The sequence below is a fragment of the Lactuca virosa genome, chromosome 5 (assembly GCF_052849685.1).
Source record: "Lactuca virosa cultivar CGN04683 chromosome 5, Lactuca_virosa_CGN04683_v6, whole genome shotgun sequence".
Taxonomy (NCBI): Eukaryota; Viridiplantae; Streptophyta; class Magnoliopsida; order Asterales; family Asteraceae; genus Lactuca; species Lactuca virosa.
Genome location: NC_136430.1, coordinates 342,914,238 through 342,932,501, shown reverse-complemented (window position 1 = coordinate 342,932,501; position 18,264 = coordinate 342,914,238). Strand labels below are relative to the sequence as shown.

The window sequence follows — 18,264 nt, the reverse complement described above, 5'->3', positions numbered from 1 at the left end:
TCCCTGGAAAAATGACAACTTAAATAATAAAAAACAGTCCTCAAGTCATGCATTCGTCAAGAGTTGAGAGTTGATGTATCTTAAAGAATTACGTGAGCCATTAAAACAACTCTATGTCGCAAACATTATTTAAAGCGCACACTTCGTTGTAAACATATAAAGTATTTATGTTTCTAGAAGTACATCCTCATCGTTAGATAAAACTGATATAATTAATTTATATTGTTAATGGAAACTAAATGCATGTACGACTAATACTTATTTTCGTTTATTATAATGCAATTTGCAATATAATAAGCATCGTATAATATACACTAAAATATTATAAATATAAAGCTCTACACATATTACACATACGAAATGTTAAGCCCGAGGAAATGATGTCACTGTTTTACCTTGACAAAGACACTATACATAGGATTTAAGTGTGGTTCGGGTGTATATAACATAGGATTTAGGTGTGGTTTGGGTGTTGTAAATCCATTGGCGAGTCTATATATAATCTAGGTGGGCAGACCCACCTAGGTTGAGAAAACGACTTATCAAGGTAATTAATTTTTCAGTATGTTCACATCTGGGTAATTATTATTTTTTTGTATACATCTAGGTAACAAACTTGTTGAAAGTGTTCACATATGACCATTATGACTTGCTGTAGCAGGTTACATCTTAGATGTGAACACTTTAAACAAGTTCGCTACCTAGATGTGTACAAAAAAAATAGTTACCCAAATAAGAACAAAACGAAAAGTAAAAGTAAATTACACGAATGGTCCCTGTGGTTTGGGGAATTTGTGTTTTTGGTCCCTAACTTATTTTTTTAACTCGGATGGTCCCTATTGTTTATTTTTGTTGCGCGTTTGGTCCTTGTCTTACCTAAAAAGACTATTGTGCCCTTATTAATTTATTTTTTAATTAATTTTCTTATTTATGTATTTATTTTTATATATTTAAAAAAATTAATAGACCTCACATATCTGTATCTCCTCACCGTAAACCTGAAACCACATTTGAGAAATTTAATTTGGGTCTCACCGGTCACCATCCTATCTCTCATCCTCCTCAACTTCTATTTCTTTTCCATCTTTAGTGACATCGACGTCTTCACCATGCTTCATTTTTTGGTCCTTCAACTCTAGCGAACCAACACCATACCTCACTGTCTCTTCATCTTTAGTGGGTTCACTCGGTTGTGGTGTTAATTCGACGGAGTTGAAGGACCGAAAAAAGAAGGGATGGTGAAGATGTCGATATCACTAAAGATGGAAAATAAATAGAAGTTGAGGAGGATGAGAGATGTGTAGGGTCTATTAATTTTTTAAATATATAAAGAATAAATACATAAATAAGAAAATTAATTAATAAGGGCACAATAGTCTTTTTAGGTAAGACAAATACCAAGATCATAACAAAAATGAACAGTAGGGATCATCTGAGTTAAAAAAAATAAATTAATTAAAAAATAAACAGTAGGGATCATCCGAGGAGATATATATATATGTGGGATCTATTAATTTTTTTTAAATATATAAAAAATAAATACATAAATAAGAAAACTAATTAAAAAATAAATTAATAAGGGCACAATAGTCTTTTTAGATAAGATAGGGACCATTCGTGTAATTTACTCTTACTTTTCGTTTTGTTCATATTTGGGTAACGACTTTTTTTGTACACATCTAGGTAACGAACTTGTTGAAGGTGTTCACATCTAGGATGTAACCTGCTACAGCAGGTCATAATGGTCATATGTGAACACTTCCAACAAGTTTGTTACCTAGATGTGTACAATAAAAAGATAGTTACCCAGATGTGAACATACCAAAAAGTTAATTACCTTGATAAGTCATTTTCCCAACCTAGGTGTGTCTGCCCACCTCTTCCTTTTCATAAGAAAATATATAGAATTAAATTTGTGACTTACCTTAAACATTTGTAAACATTTGTAATGAAGTATCCAAATAATTCAGTAAAACAAACTATGCAACCCATATTTTATATTTTAAAAGCTCAAAATAAGGTATACTCTAATATGAATAGGTGAATACAAGTTAAATTAAAAACAAAATGAAAAAATAAATAATAATCATGAATTAGTATTCGGTCACAAACATCGTTTCTTTCAAGCCTCAATTACCGCTTTACAAATCACAATCGTTGTTCACTATCTTGTGCGCCACACCACAATTGACGACCCATTGCGACGTGCAATTGTAAAAATGTTTTAAGCGTTATTACGACAGTAGATTATAAGCAAAATTAGTGATCAATTTTTAAGTGATAGTTTGGTATCATATATTGAAAAATATTTTAGAAAATATTAGTAATCATACAATTATGAAAATATATTAAGTTATAAGACGTAGTCGGGTACAATTGTAAGAACCTTAAATCTTTTTTAACTTATACAATTCGATCCGATTCAAACCCGCAACTAATATTTTTTAATTTATTTCATTTAATAATTGGTTTAGCTTAAATTGTGAACTATGTTATTTTACGTTCTAGACTCGCTATTGAGTCAAACCATGTGGTGGGTGTGGTGGAGAGAGAGAGAGAGAGAGAGAGAGAGAGAGAGAGAGCATGCGGCCAAACCGCAAGGGAAACCGTAGGGTGGGTGCGGTGTTCCCTTGGTCCAACCTGGCAAACCACGGTGGAGACCATACAAGAGCCTTGTAACGTTTAATAAAAAATAGAAAATTGCAAATTTTGTTTACCTTGTTACATTTTTGTTTTTTTCCCAGTTTTCATCAAAAGGACAAAATTGCTATTTACAAAAATCTAATAGTCAGATTGTAAAACTAGACGACACAAGGATCAAAATCATTAGTAAACTCCAAAATAAGAACAAATATTGTAAAAGTATTTTCTTGGGACCAATGTAGACATTACCTATACAAAAATACCAAAATTTTGATTTATTCTAAAAATTCTTTAAAGTAATATAATTGGATTTTTATTCAAATGATTTAGTCGGGGTTGTGGCTAACATCAAGCTTTCTAATGCTTCAGATTCTTGGCTGTGGAATGCTGATGCATAAGGTATTTTTTCTGTTCGTTCATTGAGAATTTTGACGGTGGACAAAATCGTCGATGGCAACTCTGTTCGTGGATCATTTGGAAAACTCGTAATGTTTTAGTGTTCAATAGAAAGAGATGCTCTTCTTTTAAAGCGACGAATGATATTTAGTTAATATCGTTTAATTGGATTAAGCATCGTTCTTTTAATTTTGCTTCTTGGTTGGATTGGTGTATTTCTCCTTTTTTTTGTTTGTAGCATGTAATGTGTAAAATTTGTATTCTTTCTCTCTAACATCTTGCTAATTTAATGCATATGTCGTTCAAAAAAAATTATCAATAAAAGTTCATAAAAAAAACAATAAAATGTCGATATGAGACTAGTCCACTTGGTAGAGGTTTTGCTTCTTAAATTGGAGGTCCCGGTTTGTCATCCGGGCCTTAGCGAATTTTACTAATTCTGTGATATTAACATCTAATCACTAACTAGCCGTTAAAAAAAAGAATTTTTACTAATTTTGTAATACTAACTTCTAACCACTAACTAGCGTTAAAAAATATGATATAAATTATAATTGATGGGTTTTTATAAATAAATTGATAAAACTCATTCACTTTCATAGAATTTTTTAAAACTATTTAGGTTGATGGATGTTGAAATATCAGGAAAAAAGTTAACTAAAAAGGTTATTGTTATGGATGTTCTTAACCAACCACAGAATATTCAAAGTTTTACATGTTGACATCAGGGTGGCAATTTTAGGCACCATATACCAATTCTCAAATCCTCGTATATATCCAAACTAGGTGTGAGACTCGTGTATTACACGAGTTTATTAGAAAGACAAAAAGTAACCGTGTGAGCAAAAAAAGACCATTCACATAAGTTTTGGTAACCATAAGGACCAAGTTCATAAAAAAATAAGTAACTACTGAGTTTATAATCTTTGGTAAACTACATGACCATTCATTTAATTTGGTCTTAATTAATCTATACTAATAAAATTTATTACTATCAATTTACAAATGGAATGTAATATCTACATTAATATACATATATACATTAATTAATATATTAATTGAAAGAGGAATTCACAAATAGAAAGTTATTATGTGCATTAATTAATCTATTAATAAAACTAATTAATATGAGATGGTATTTAATAGGTAGAATTTGAATAAAAAAGAAAAAATATAAAAATGACAAGTGGATATTAAATAATTCAAAAAATCTAGAAAATGACAAATATCAAAATGAAAGAAAATAAGACACATGACAAAATCAATCTCTCAAAACATTCATTATCTTAGCTTTAGCTTCTTGAGACTACAAAACAAAAAACTCATCTACAATATTTAAGTTTTCTACGAGCATAAGATCAAATCATCTACAATATTTAAGTTTTCTACGAGCATAAGATCAAAACTGCAAATGAAAGGCAAAGATTTCAACCCTATTTTTAGATTTAGGTAGATCAAAATTCAAATGTGGATAAAGAAATGTTCACTTCTATTTATAGAAAGATGGTTACAATTAGACAAATCTTGTTCATTTCCAAGCGCAAGAAGCAACCAAATCTCTATCCATCCACCCAAGATACAAAGCGCCATCCCTTTCTTCAAGCCTATACCTCTCACTATACTTCTTTAACAACGTCTTAATTGTTCCATTAACCAAAGAACTCAACGGGTACGGGTTAAACCCGGCCATCCTAAATCTCAACTTCCATTTCCCAAGTAGCTCATGCCTTTCCACCCTCTCATTCCCCTCACATGCAATTATATTCACCACATCTTTTGCTAAACAATATTGTTCCACATTTATCCTCTCCTTATGCCCTCTTGGAAGACTCTCATCCATCGATTCAAACATCGCGTTATAGTAATCAAGAGCCTCAAGAAACCGAGGGTAAAACGGGGAAGTGTTCGTGTTCGATTCCTGCTCAACTAGGGTTACAACTTTCGGTTTCAAACTCTTCACCACCCGTAAAATCCGATCCCGGTGATTTTCGGTGCTCACACTTTCATCCGCCATGTGATGTAACACAAACGCGAAGTTAACCGCCAAAGCCTCCCCGGGCCGGAGTCGGAATTGGTCAACTCCGGCTTCGGAAACGGAAACGGAAATGGAATTGAACTCGAATGGGACATTGAAAGATCTCGCGAGCTTACACAGTCGTTGACCGACGTTTACCGACATGGAGTCGGTGAAGGCGGTTATACGGATCCGGGGCGGCCCGCCTCGGCGGGCAGCAAACGCTTGAATTAGCGGGACCCATTGACTTCCTTGACCGATCTGAAAGTCAACAATGTGGACCTTCTTTTCGTTCTTCATTGCCTCGGCAATCGCACCATTTGCTGACATGTAACCAAATTTGAAATATGGGCAGATTTCATGTAACATGTTTGTGTATGATAAAAGGTTGTGGGTCCCACTATTGCATAATGAAGTTTTTTGAGCTGAGAGGCGAGCCACGAGGCCTTCTAGCATGTAAGCTCCGAGGCGTTGGATTGGTTCTCCGGCGACTGACACCATCTCCCGGAGCTCCGATATTAAAATTCCGGCAGTTGAGAAATCGTTGTTTGAAATTGCATCTGCACACGCAATTAGAACCTGTTTCAGATCACGTTTTGGAACACCCTCCACCATTTCTTTCCAGATTTCCATGTCTTGAAGCTCGATTCCACCATTTCCAACCAAATCTTCATACAGATCTGAAAACATCACAGTCTCCAATTGCTTCAATTTATGCTTAAAGTTGACCAGGTCTTCAGTCACCGGAGAAAAGGAGTTGTACATGGTGGTACAACTGTTATCTGTGGAGGAGGATTCCAGGGTGGAATATGGGTCGGGTTTGATGAACAGATTGCTTCTTCCATGGTTGATGTTATCTAAAGTCTGAAATTGGGGTTTATAAACATCGTATTCTTGCATTGATGGGTAATACCAGGTGTTCGACATGGTTGATCTTTTGTTTTGGGGTGATTGTGTAGAAGAACAGGGTACAACTCTCAATTGCAGACAGTTTCAACTTCAACGATCTGCACAAAAGAAGAAGCTTCATATGAAGAAAACGATTTGAAAGTCATGGTCAAGAAATTGGAAAATTGGGGTGAATTCGGTCTATGTTCTCCATTGATTACATGGAAAAAAAAATTCGCTAAAAAGGCAACTATAATTTGTAAAGTCTTTATAGAAGTTAAAAAGAAAAGTGAATTAAATTCATAAGCATAAATCTGCACTGAATTCTAAATAGCTTAAGATTCATTAATTTATTGCAGAAAATTCCATTAAATTGCAAATAATTGAGGTTTTGAAAAGGACCCATCTCAAATTTTTAATCTTTTTGTGGAGATCACCCCAAATCGAATCGGATTTAAAACTATTAATCATTTTCAGACATTTTTACTTCTGGGTTCATCAAAATGGTATAAGGTTCCATTAAGTTTTACGAAAATGGAGTAACTTGCAAGAAATTTATGTCCTTAAACAAGAACCCATCCCAAATTTTCAATCTTCACTGAGAAATCCAAATTCGATTTGGCTTTTAAAAAGGTTCACCATTATCATACAATTTTTACTCCATCACAGCCACAAATTCAACAAAATGGATGAAGATGCCCTTAAACTGCAGGTAAATCGACAGTAATTCAAGAAAGTTATGCCTTTTTAACAAGAATCCATCTAAACTCAATGACTCGATCCTCCTTACTAAATTTCCCCCAATTTGGATTGGGTATGAAGCCCTCACCATCACCATCATCATCATCCATCTTTGCTCTGTCATAACCTCCCTAACCAATAAAACCCTAACTCTTATTCAAGTGCAACAAATTTCTATATACAAGCAAAAAAAACATTGATCATCCATCTTTTCTCCCAGGTAAAAGACATGCACAAAAACACACAGTCACACACCCACAGAGAGAGAGAGAGAGAGAGAGAGACCCACCTCTGAAGACACCATTAAAATGAATTCTGGAGCTGAAGTTTCTGCAGGAAAGTACTAAAATCGAAAAACTTATCAGTCCAGTCAAGTAAAGCATGAAGGGGAAGTTCTTGAAGAAAAAGAGGAGCAAGCTGATTGTGGAGATTCTGAATAATGAACAAAGATTTTATAGAAAAGAAGTGGACGAATGAGAAGAGTTATTTGGTGATAGGCATATGTAGGAGTACAACTTGGGTTTTGAATGCCACAGTGAAAACGCAACTGAAATGGGAATAGAAAGTTAATAGAGCCTAAAGAGGGAAGGAGGAGATGCAGGTCACCTAGGGGCTACCGGGCTAGGGGAAGGAGAGACAATGAGACATGTGGTGTTAATTATACAGTCGAGTTTGCTACGTGTTATTCAATTATAATAAAGTAAATACATCATAATCTAGAAAGATTTTCGATTAAATTTTAGAAGGGCATACAATTTTCGTCTTTGTAATTTCAAAACTGATCCCTGTAATCTACAATCACATGCGTCCTTTTTATCTTAAAAGTAATTTTTGTGTAACAAACTTGTTAAGTATTTATACATAAGAGTCCTGTTATAGACAAACCAACATATACCATCCTCATACATCAAGTTTATCTTTTAGGTTATTATTGCCTAATCATTTTTACCTTTTTTAATATTAGTTCACTATAAATTAGTTATTTTATTATTATATTATTACTAACTTTATAAGTTATTTGTTTATAAAATAAGACAAATAAAACAATAACAATAGTATTTTCTTTGGTTACATAATAATATAAATAATATTATAGAAAAATATATTCCGAACAAAAAAGATTGTTATATGTAAAGGTTTTCAAAATAAAAGAGTTTATGGCTGTTTTGATTTTTTTCTCTAAAACCTAAGGACGTCATGAATTAATTATATATATATATATATATATATATATATATATATATATATATATATATATATATATATATATATATATATATATATATATATATATAGAGGGAGAGATAGGTTCAGGTGTTTAATGTATCTATTGTGTTATTGTACGCATAAATATGAGTCAATCAAAATTTAAAATAAAAATAAATAATTAAATAAATCAATGAGGGTTATTTATTAATTTGATAAATGAATTCTATAAATAGTCCCTTTATTTTAGGGATCCGTTTATTATTAACCCTATTAAAATCCACCTACACCGTAATAGGATCACACCGGTGAACTAAATCCTAAATCCGCCTCTTTCTTCCTCTCTGCGTCGTAGGTCACTTTCCTCATTGTCTCTATCACCGATTAATCGTTCTCCTCGCCACTGCTTCTTCCGCCTAATACCATTTACAGTTTCTGATGAAAATCAATGGTAGTGGCTCAATCTTCGTCGATCAATGAAACATACTCGCCTCTCCCCTCTCTTTACGCCGCCACCACTCAAGCTGCATCTCCCACAGTCTTTTCCCCCAAACAAACCCTAGAATTCCCCCTCCGAACCCCCAAACTCTTCCACCGATCGACATTTCTCCGCCCCGTTGCCACCGTCGCCGAGGGGAAGGTTGTAGAGCTAGGCGATGAAATTTCAAACCTAACCCTTGCAGATGCACAAAAGCTAGTTGAGTACCTCCAAGACAAGCTTGGAGTCATCGCCGCCTCCTTTGCTCCTGCTGCGGTTGTTGCTGCACCTGGCGCTGGAGCTGAAGCACCTGCTGTCGTGGAGGAGAAGACGGAGTTCGATGTTGTGATTGATGAGGTTCCTAGTAACGCGAGGATTGCGATGATTAAAGCCGTTAGAGCTTTGACGAGTATGGCGCTTAAGGAGGCCAAAGAGCTTATTAAAGGACTTCCGAAGAAATTCAAGGAAGGAATATCGAGAGATGAAGCAGAAGAGGCTAAGAAACAACTTGAAGGAGCTGGCGCAAAAATTTCGATTGTTTAGATCACGAATTTGTGGTAACTTTTTCTTTTTCATGTTTTCCTAATGCAATGTGTTATTAGTTCTTCAGTTTTGTAGTTGAAATTTATCATATTGCGATTTCATGCCTTAATTTACTCTCGATACTATCTTCATTTTCTCTGTTAAATCCGATGATGTTAAATATTAATACCTCCTGTAACTGATTTATCTGAAGCTTTTGCTATATGTTCTTACGATTCTCCAAAGTATCTATTATGATGAACATTACGAGATAGCAAATATATATATATATATATATATATATATATATATATATATATATATATATATATATATATATATATATATATATATATATATCTCCGAAGCTGTGGTTGCTTCATTTGACAGAAAAGAGTAGGAAGAACAATGGTGATGATCTCTTCATTGATTGGGTATGTTTCTTTTGATTGAGTTTTACAAGTTAAATAGATAAAAAAAATCAATTATTTGGATGATCTTATTGTATGGTTGTGAATTTTGATAGATATGGAGTACATTGTGATCTAAGGGAAAGAAAACATAAACATGTGGTACAATTCTTGAGTTTGACATGAAGAAGATAAAACGAATCATGAATTCCAATTCTAGTGGAATGGAATCATGAATTCCAATTCTGTTGGAATCTAAACTACAATTTGGTTTTGTTTTGATAGAAATTGATGCTTGAAAAACGGACCGCAAATTTCAAAGTGATTCTAAGCATTCTCAGAGAATATTATTCTTACATGATTTGATTCATGGCGGTTATTTTCGTTAAATGTCTAATTTCATGGATGATCAAGGAAAGAGCTATTCTTCTGATAGAATAATCTACAATAGAATGATAGGAGTATATGTAATAATATATTCTGCTAGAATATTCAGGTCGAATAATATACATATTTTTATTTGTTATTAGTGAGTATTTCATTGTCATAGAATATTATATAAAGTTTTTACTTTTTTAAGAATGTAATGAAATATTTGAAGTTGTATCCAAAAATGTGTTATTAGTCGGTGTTCGCATTCTCATAGAATATCATTCTAATAGAATATGTATCCTGAAATTCGTAGAAAATATGATTTTAACAGAATAAAATCGGGTTTAATTATAAAAATTACGTTATAATTAAAATTAAAGTAATTAAAAAAATTAGAATTTTAAAATCAAGAGAATTAATTATCCCAAAAAATATGGAATTTTCCTTTTTTAAATTTATCTCAATTGTCTAAAATACCCTTAGAATGATATTAAATGGTATTTTTCAATTATCTTTAATTTAATAATATATATTAATCACTTTCTTAAATTAAGTAAAATAATTGGTCCACATTTATACATACAATAACACAATAATTAGTTTAAATAGAATAACCTAAGAATATATATATATATATATATATATATATATATATATATATATATATATATATATATATATATATATATATATATATATATATATATATATTATGAGTAGCAGATTAGTTCTTTGAAATGTATTAACAACTACTTTGGCTTACATGTAACTATTTACATACAGTAAATGAACGATTTATACGATTGTAAATAAACGGAATATAATATTTGTTCGACTTTTTAAATAGAACTCTTCAAATCTCCAAACAAATTTAGCAATTAGACCACTACAGTCTCTATTAAACCCAAACTATTTCAAATTAAAAAATCTATTTATTCGGAAAAGAAAATTTATATATATATATATATATATATATATATATATATATATATATATATATATATATATATAAAGAGAAAAGAAAATTTATTTATTCGGAAAACAATGTAACCAAAAAAATTATTAATGATAATAATTAGATAATAAATATGTTGATTAAATAGATATAATAGACTAGTGTGCATTAGGTGTGAATTAGATTGGTGTGTCCAAAGAAAAATCCATACATATAATCATTATGACCAGCTGTAAGAAGTCACAACCGGTCATAATTGTCATATGTAAACACTTCCAACAAGTTTGTTACCTAAATGTGTATTAAAAAACGAAGTTACCCAGATGTAAAGAAAACGAAAAGGTAATTACCCTGATAATTCAATTTGTCTTATTTTTTATTTTAATCTTCTAATTTAACATAAATAATAAATATTTTTAAAACAACGTTATTTAGGTCAATATCTTTTTAAATTACACTACTTTGGTATTAAAAAAAAACATTCAAATTTGACAGGGAAAAAACGTATCGTCATTTTAAATAGAATTTATTGTTTAAGATATTAAATATAAAAAATAAAATTTATTACAGACTAGAAGTACCAGAGATGGAGACCAATAACATGAAATAGAACACCATTTTCAATGAAGTTTGATCAATGTATTACATAAATTTAAAATACAAAAAATAGACGTAACTTTTAGCTATATCGATAGCATTGTTCTTGTCTCATATATATATATATATATATATATATATATATATATATATATATATATATATATATAGATCCGGTAAGAAGGAAATTTTTGGTAGGAAGGTAAGAAGTTTTTTTTCTATATATTTTTTTGACGAACAAAATAAATGAATCACTAGATGATTCATTTGTAAGATGATTCACAAGAAAAAATTCCCAAAAAAACATCTTTATGATTCATTTTTAAGTAAATTAAGAAAAAATTCACTTTTATGACAATTTTAGTGAATAACAACAAAATCATTGTATAAATGAATCATCGAGATGTTTTTTTGAGAATTTTTTCTTGTGAATCATCTTACAAATGAATCATCCAATGATTCATTTTGTTTGTTCGCGAAAAAAATATGTAGAAAAAAAACTTCTTACCTTCCTACCAAAAATTTTCTTCTTATTTGATCTTGACTCTATATATATATATATATATATATATATATATATATATATATATATATATATATATATATATATATATATATATATATATATATATATATATATAATTATGCTACCAAAAACAGCTCCAACCTGGTCATGGCCAATTTAAATGCTCATAAATGGTCATAAATATTATTTTAAGGAACTTGAACTGAATATATCAATATTATAAACATTATGATCGACCGCCTTAATAAAAAGAGAAATTGACTTATCAGGGTAATTACTTTTTCGTTTTGTTCAAATCTGGGTAACTTTGTTTTTTTTGTACACATCTAGGTAATGAACTTGTTCGAAGCGTTCATATATAACCATTATGACCGGTTGTAATTTGCTACAGCCGGTCATAATGGTTATATGTGAACACTTCCAAAAAGTTTGTTACCTAGATATGTACAAAAAAAATTACCTAAATGTGAACAAAACGAAAAGATAATTACTATGATAAGTCAATTTCCCTTTAAATTAGTAGATTTGTCAAAAATATTTATATAAAACCGTAGAAAATAGATTAAGTCTAAATAGGTTAGATAAAATAAGAAATAGAAAAAAGTCCAATTGCATTAACTATTTTTCAAGATTTAATAAAAGTTAGCTATTGTACTAGAATGTCCTCAATTTTCACATAGGTGTAACCACAAAAAAATACTTTGTCTATGAAAATATTATCTTTTGACACATAGGAGGTTATATCATATCCCTCATCTATGAAATGTATCAATGGACTTGACATTGATTTAATTACATAGGAGCATATACGATTTTTATTTGGTGATCGATTGGTGATGTTCAGAAGGGAAAGAATTTTGTTTACTAACCAAATTCAGACGTGACCGTTTTCATTCAGATGTTAATAAGGAACTATAACGCATTGATTCAATGTTTGGCGATGTTGTTTCCAATAGCAAATATATAGCTCGTTGACAGTTGATGATTTGGATTGATTTATGCATAATGAGAATTATTTCCACATATCAGATAGAGATGATGTGAAAGCATGTTTATTTCACATTTCATGTGAAGGGTTTTAAGAAAGGAGAAGAAATACAAAGTTACAATGGCATGTCATACATTAATAAGGATTTAGAGAAATAGAACATAAATTCTATACGTACCCCCCCCCCTTAAGTGCTTAATATACCCCCTTTGTGAGTAGAATAGTGTTTGTGTACCCCCCCTGATTTGACAATTTATGTGAGTAAAGAGGTGTGTTGTGTATAGTAGCACCCAAATAGAATAGGTATAAAAATTACAATTTATGTGTTTAACGAATTTGTTATTTATAAATTCTACTTAAATTATATGTATGGCATATATGAATCCATGAGTTTTTTGTGGTCGAACACTTATGGTAAGATGCACAAATGTTTTAATATTTTTACAGAAACTGTCTTGTGTTTAGAGAACCCTCAACAACATCTACGTATATTGTCTCTGGTTTTCATTTCCCATTCAAGGTATGATTTATATACTGACAACTAGTTTTTAGCTTTTTCATTCCAAACTAATTTCTTTATTATTATGTTTAGATATGGATTTCGGAAATTTTCACTGGCTGTTGGCAAGGAGTTATTACCCATCTTCCAGTTAGATTGATATCATATATCCAAGGTTGGAAGGCGATTAAGTAGATGAAGTGGAGAGAAGTACGTGAAGTACTAGACTACAAGTAGGTATATTTGGTAACCATGTTATTTTTTTATATATGCAATACATATTATAAGTGAAGTATCTGACTATAACAATATTTCAGGACAAGCATACATCAAAATTAAAATTGAGACCGGTTGAGTCAAAGCTTGCTTCACCATATTATATTTATCTTATGCGTTTTCTAGCTGGTGTCGATTCCTATGTTCGTTGTTCTGTGCATTCCCTATCACACCGGAAGAAGTTTAAGACCCAAGACAAGGACGAATCATCTTCTGGACCCTCATCCTTAAGTATACAAGGACATACAACGATAGGTGGTAATGTATTAGGATGACCACCGCACCCGCCTATAGGCTCTGATGTTGTGAAGGGTTTGTAGCAATGGATGTACCAAATTGAGAATAATTTTTTTTAGATTTCCTGGTATAACAGAGGCCCGCGACAGTCTTTTCACGGGGTACGTTTGGGTACTCATACTAACTGTTTTCATATATATCACAACCTCGTAATATTACTAATTAATATTTCAATTAAATGTAGGTGTAGTTCCATACGACCCTAAATCCAAAACAGGATTGTAGAGCACGTAGCAATGTAGCATACCTATAACAAATAATAAATCCCCATCCATAATTGTCTGTGACACCCAAAGCTATTATTGGAACTATATGTGGAACCGAGAATAAGTGTTTTATGTTTATTGTAACACAAGTTCCAGGTAAATAATTCCCTTGACTTTATGACAATAAAAGGCATAAATTGTGGATTTTGTGGAGACAACGACATGTTGAGGATGCACCACGACGTGGTCATAGCCAGAGGAAATGTGCATTTTTTATGTGCACCATGATGTGGCAAGAGTCTGGCCACGACATGGTGGCCGTCAGGGTGCAAAACCCTAATTTTACGGGTTTTGGGCCTTATTTAAGGGATGATGGCTACAGTTTGCACACCCTCAGCCTCCATCACTTCCTTTTTAACTGAGAGCAACCCTAGCCTCCATTGTTGACATTTGTGAGCTTTTGGTGTATTGAAGCAGAAGGTGTCCTTGGTGCATAGAACCAAAAAGAAAATCGCCTCATCATCTCATTGCACACATTTTGGACTCTTGTAAGTCCTCAAGATCTGATCTTTTTCTGCTATGCTTCTAGATCTAGGCTTATATGCACTTTTCTCCATGTTTGGGAGAGTTTGAGTTGATGGATTCCATAAAGTTGGCAACTGTATGGATCCTTGAGGTCCCTTTGTGGTTATATGTTCTAGATCTGAAGTTTGATAGAGTTTTGATTCCTTGATTGAGGTTGTGGCCTTATTTTCACAATTTTGACCTAACTCGAGCTCAATACATGCACTGAACATGCATGTATATAAAGCAAACATTTTTATGATGCTTTGGGTGTAAGAAAGTCTTCTGGAAAGTATTAATGAGTAGCTTGAAGGATTAAGAGCTTAATGCATTAAGCTGAACAGAACAGGTTCCACAACGTTGTGGGCTGGCCACCACGACGTGGCGATAGGCAGTCTTCACAGCTATTTTTTCTTGAGGTCACGACGACGTGGAAAATGCTTGGCCATGATGTGGTGGCCGGGTGATAGATTTTTGACCGTTGACCTTTGAATTTTGGCCAACTTAAGGGTTTTTGGGCTATAGATTGAGGATTGTCCCTTGTTTTTTGTATAGGTGACTCGTAGTACTAGTTCTTGGATTCGTGTGAGCTGTAATGTTTACCTGCTAGAATGTGAGGTGAGTTTTCTCAATATACTTTGTACTGCAGTATGTATCCTTGTGTGTAGGATGTTGTTATGTAGTAGTGATCTGTTAGATTGGTAGATCTGTTATCATTACTTGTGTTTGATGGTTATTGTTTATTGTTTGCATATGTCGACATATTATGGTTAGCTTGAGGCGGTCATACTTTGTGATGTAGGTCAAGATACTCGGGCGATCCAGATGTACTATAGGCCTTGCAAGGCGGTCCAGTCAGACTGTAGGCCCACGGAGAGCGGTCCAGGTGTACTGTAGGCCTTGCGAGGTGGTCTAATTAGATTGTAGGCTCATATGTGCATGCATTTTATGTGTATTATTGTGTGGGGTATTTTGGGGGAAGTCAATAAGATTTGGCTTACGGTTGTAGATTTAAATGTTTCATATACTTTTGAGTATCGGGGGAAGGCGAAGGCATGATTGTACACATCATCCTAGCGATTTATGTTTGAGAGATGTTATCGATACTATGATTGTATGGCTATGTTTTAAAACAATGAATTGAATACCTTCTGATTTTTATTGAAATGTATTTTGAAAATGAAATTTTTTTACTATGGTTTTTGAAACGTTACAAGTTGGTATTAGAGCCCTGGTTTGAGGGATCTGGATGAATATTCGTGAGATATCAGACTCAAACCATGGATCTGCAATAGATTTTCACAACATTTTCTAAAAATAAAAAAAATTTAAAAGGAAGGATCGATGTGTACACTCAGCTAGAGCTCAAAAGAAAGTTATTACCCAAGATACCCATATATATATATATATATATATATATATATATATATATATATATATATATATATATATATATATATATATATATAGGGAAAAGGGAATATACATTACAGCCCCACCTAAGCTTAGGTACTAAACCTCTTGAAAATACATTGTTTTACTATATAAAGATTACGGTTAATGGATTCACGATTAATACTTCAAGATGTAAATTCGATCGACACAATAGGGTTTAGGGTTTAGGGTTTAGGGTTTAGATTTAGGGTTTAGGGTTTAGGTTTAGGTTTAGGTTTTAGGGTTTAGATTTAGGGTTTAGTGTTTAGGTTTAGGGTTTAGGGTTTAGGGTTTAGATTTAGGGTTTAGGGTTTAGGGTTTAGGTTTAAGGTTTAGTAATGTTCACTTGGGTGAAGTAATAAACGATAATTGAGGAAAGAAAACAGAGATGGTAAAATGATAATGAAAGAAAGAAATGTTGTGGAGGATGATATATTTACCAAGTGAAACCAAACCGGGTATATTTAGCATGTTAAAACGACATATTTTAGAAGTTTAGTACCTAAGCTTAGGTGGGGCTGTAATGTATATTCCCTATCCCCATATATATATATATATATATATATATATATATATATATATATATATATATATATATTGTTGATATGTTAAGTGTTAGAACTGCATGTTAGTTCATACGCTATGGATCTTTCAAGAATTGCATGTTAGAATTGCCTGATATTTTAGATGCCATGTAGCCTAGGTATTGCTTGTTAGATTGATTGTCGACTATTGATTGTGTTGTATGATTTGAAGCCTATGTTGATAATAGTTAACTATTATGCGAGTACTTTTGGATTACATGCCCATAGGGTTAGATAGTCCTAAGTTGCTTGGTCAGGTCTATTGTGCAACTCTTGTGTGAGTCCAACCGGTGTAGTGTTGGATCTCTTAGTCGAAGGACTACCTAATTCTAGTTGCATGTGGTTAGTATTCATATGATAATTGGTTGATATTGATAGGAGTTTCTTTCCAGCGGGATAGAAAGTTAAGGGTGGAATTCCTAGTGACCTGGGAATTGCATTTGAATATGCTAGTTAGGGCATGTACTCGAGTAGGATCTCAGATAGGATCTAGTAAGGCTATCGGTACATGATAGTTTACGATTTGGTTTGGGCGCATGGTGCTAGTTGTGTTCAATGACTTGGGAACTTTGGGGCAATTCTTGGGACAAATACCGATAGGTATGGAAGGTAGTATTGGGCCCGTACTAGTGGAAGCACATGATGCGTATTTGGATCAGGGATTACCACGAAGATACCAAGAATTCGTAGTGTAGTGTGTGGGTGATGTAAGATATCTTTATGTTGGTATTGATTAAGGTTGTAAAAATCGCTCGATGGTAGCTCGACGGTCGACTGGTGTTAAGGGATTAATCGGTCTTGGCGGAGATTAATCGGGGACCATAGATTATTAATAAAATATTAAAATTAATTAAATATTAATATATCTTAGGAAAAACAAGTACTTCAAAATCAGAAAATAAGAAAAATTGTAATTTGGAAATTTGGAAATACGAAAATCTCAACATTTTGGTATAATATTCGAAATTTTGAAAATTTGAAAATTTTGGAGTAAAAAAAAAAGTTTGTTTTTTGAATTTTTTTAAAATTTTTTTTTGACATTGTTTGACATTTTTTGACTTTTTTCGACTTTTTTGACTTTTGTTGACTTTTGTTGACTGATTAATCCTGCCAAGGCCGATTAATCCTGCCAAACCCGATTAATCCTAAATTTCCGATTAATGCCCTAATCCTCGACGGTTGGAGAACGGCAAACGATTAATCCACGATTAATCGCCGATTAATCCCGATTTCTGCAACCATGGTATTGATATGTTTGAATTATATCTTCAGCAAGGTGGCTGTGGGACCAGGAGGAAGCGACCCTAGAAAGGGTCTGCATGCTTTGGGATTATGTAATGCGGTTATTTCTAGGGTCTCACAGGACATACACGATGTGATGTTGAGTATTATGGAAATGATTAAGGAAGAATTGACAGTGCTACCAATCCAAAAATGTTCATTCGCACAGGGAGCTAAAGGATCTGGGCATCCCAGATCTAGGGACGTCGCTGGCATTGGGTCAAAGATAGGTCAAATTTATGCAGTTGGTGAGAATAGGAATCAATTGTTTAGCGCGAGATGGATTGCCGAAATGGAAGGTGCTTTTCACGCTAGTCTGTGCCTCGAGGAAGCAAAGCTTTATTTTTTCATGTGTAACGGACGCAAATTCGGGTTAGACATTTAAGA

The 18,264-nt window shown here is 32.7% G+C and overlaps 2 protein-coding genes across 5 annotated transcripts; one reads left to right on the top strand and one right to left on the bottom strand.

Moving 5' to 3' along the window:
• Positions 1-4,451: 4,451 nt before the first annotated feature.
• On the bottom strand, positions 4,452-7,325 carry SCL21 (SCARECROW-like 21). 4 transcript variants are annotated; one of them, XM_079052325.1, is made up of 3 exons: positions 6,972-7,325; positions 6,732-6,856; positions 4,452-6,060 (listed from the first exon to the last, which is right to left on the bottom strand). In XM_079052325.1, exon 3 carries the CDS (start codon positions 5,978-5,980, stop codon positions 4,568-4,570), a length of 1,413 nt encoding a protein of 470 aa, XP_078908451.1. In that variant the 5' UTR covers positions 5,981-6,060; positions 6,732-6,856; positions 6,972-7,325; the 3' UTR covers positions 4,452-4,567. The 4 variants fall into 4 exon arrangements, with proteins under 4 accessions (XP_078908451.1, XP_078908452.1, XP_078908450.1 ...); XM_079052326.1 differs by having other exon boundaries at positions 6,732-6,813; XM_079052324.1 differs by lacking the exon at positions 6,732-6,856 and having other exon boundaries at positions 6,972-7,324.
• A 1,011-nt stretch (positions 7,326-8,336) lies between these two features.
• LOC145113334 (large ribosomal subunit protein bL12c-like) lies at positions 8,337-8,917 on the top strand. Its single transcript, XM_079049438.1, has one exon. The coding sequence runs from the start codon at positions 8,337-8,339 to the stop codon at positions 8,907-8,909; it is 573 nt and encodes a 190-aa protein (XP_078905564.1). The 3' UTR covers positions 8,910-8,917.
• Positions 8,918-18,264: the final 9,347 nt, after the last annotated feature.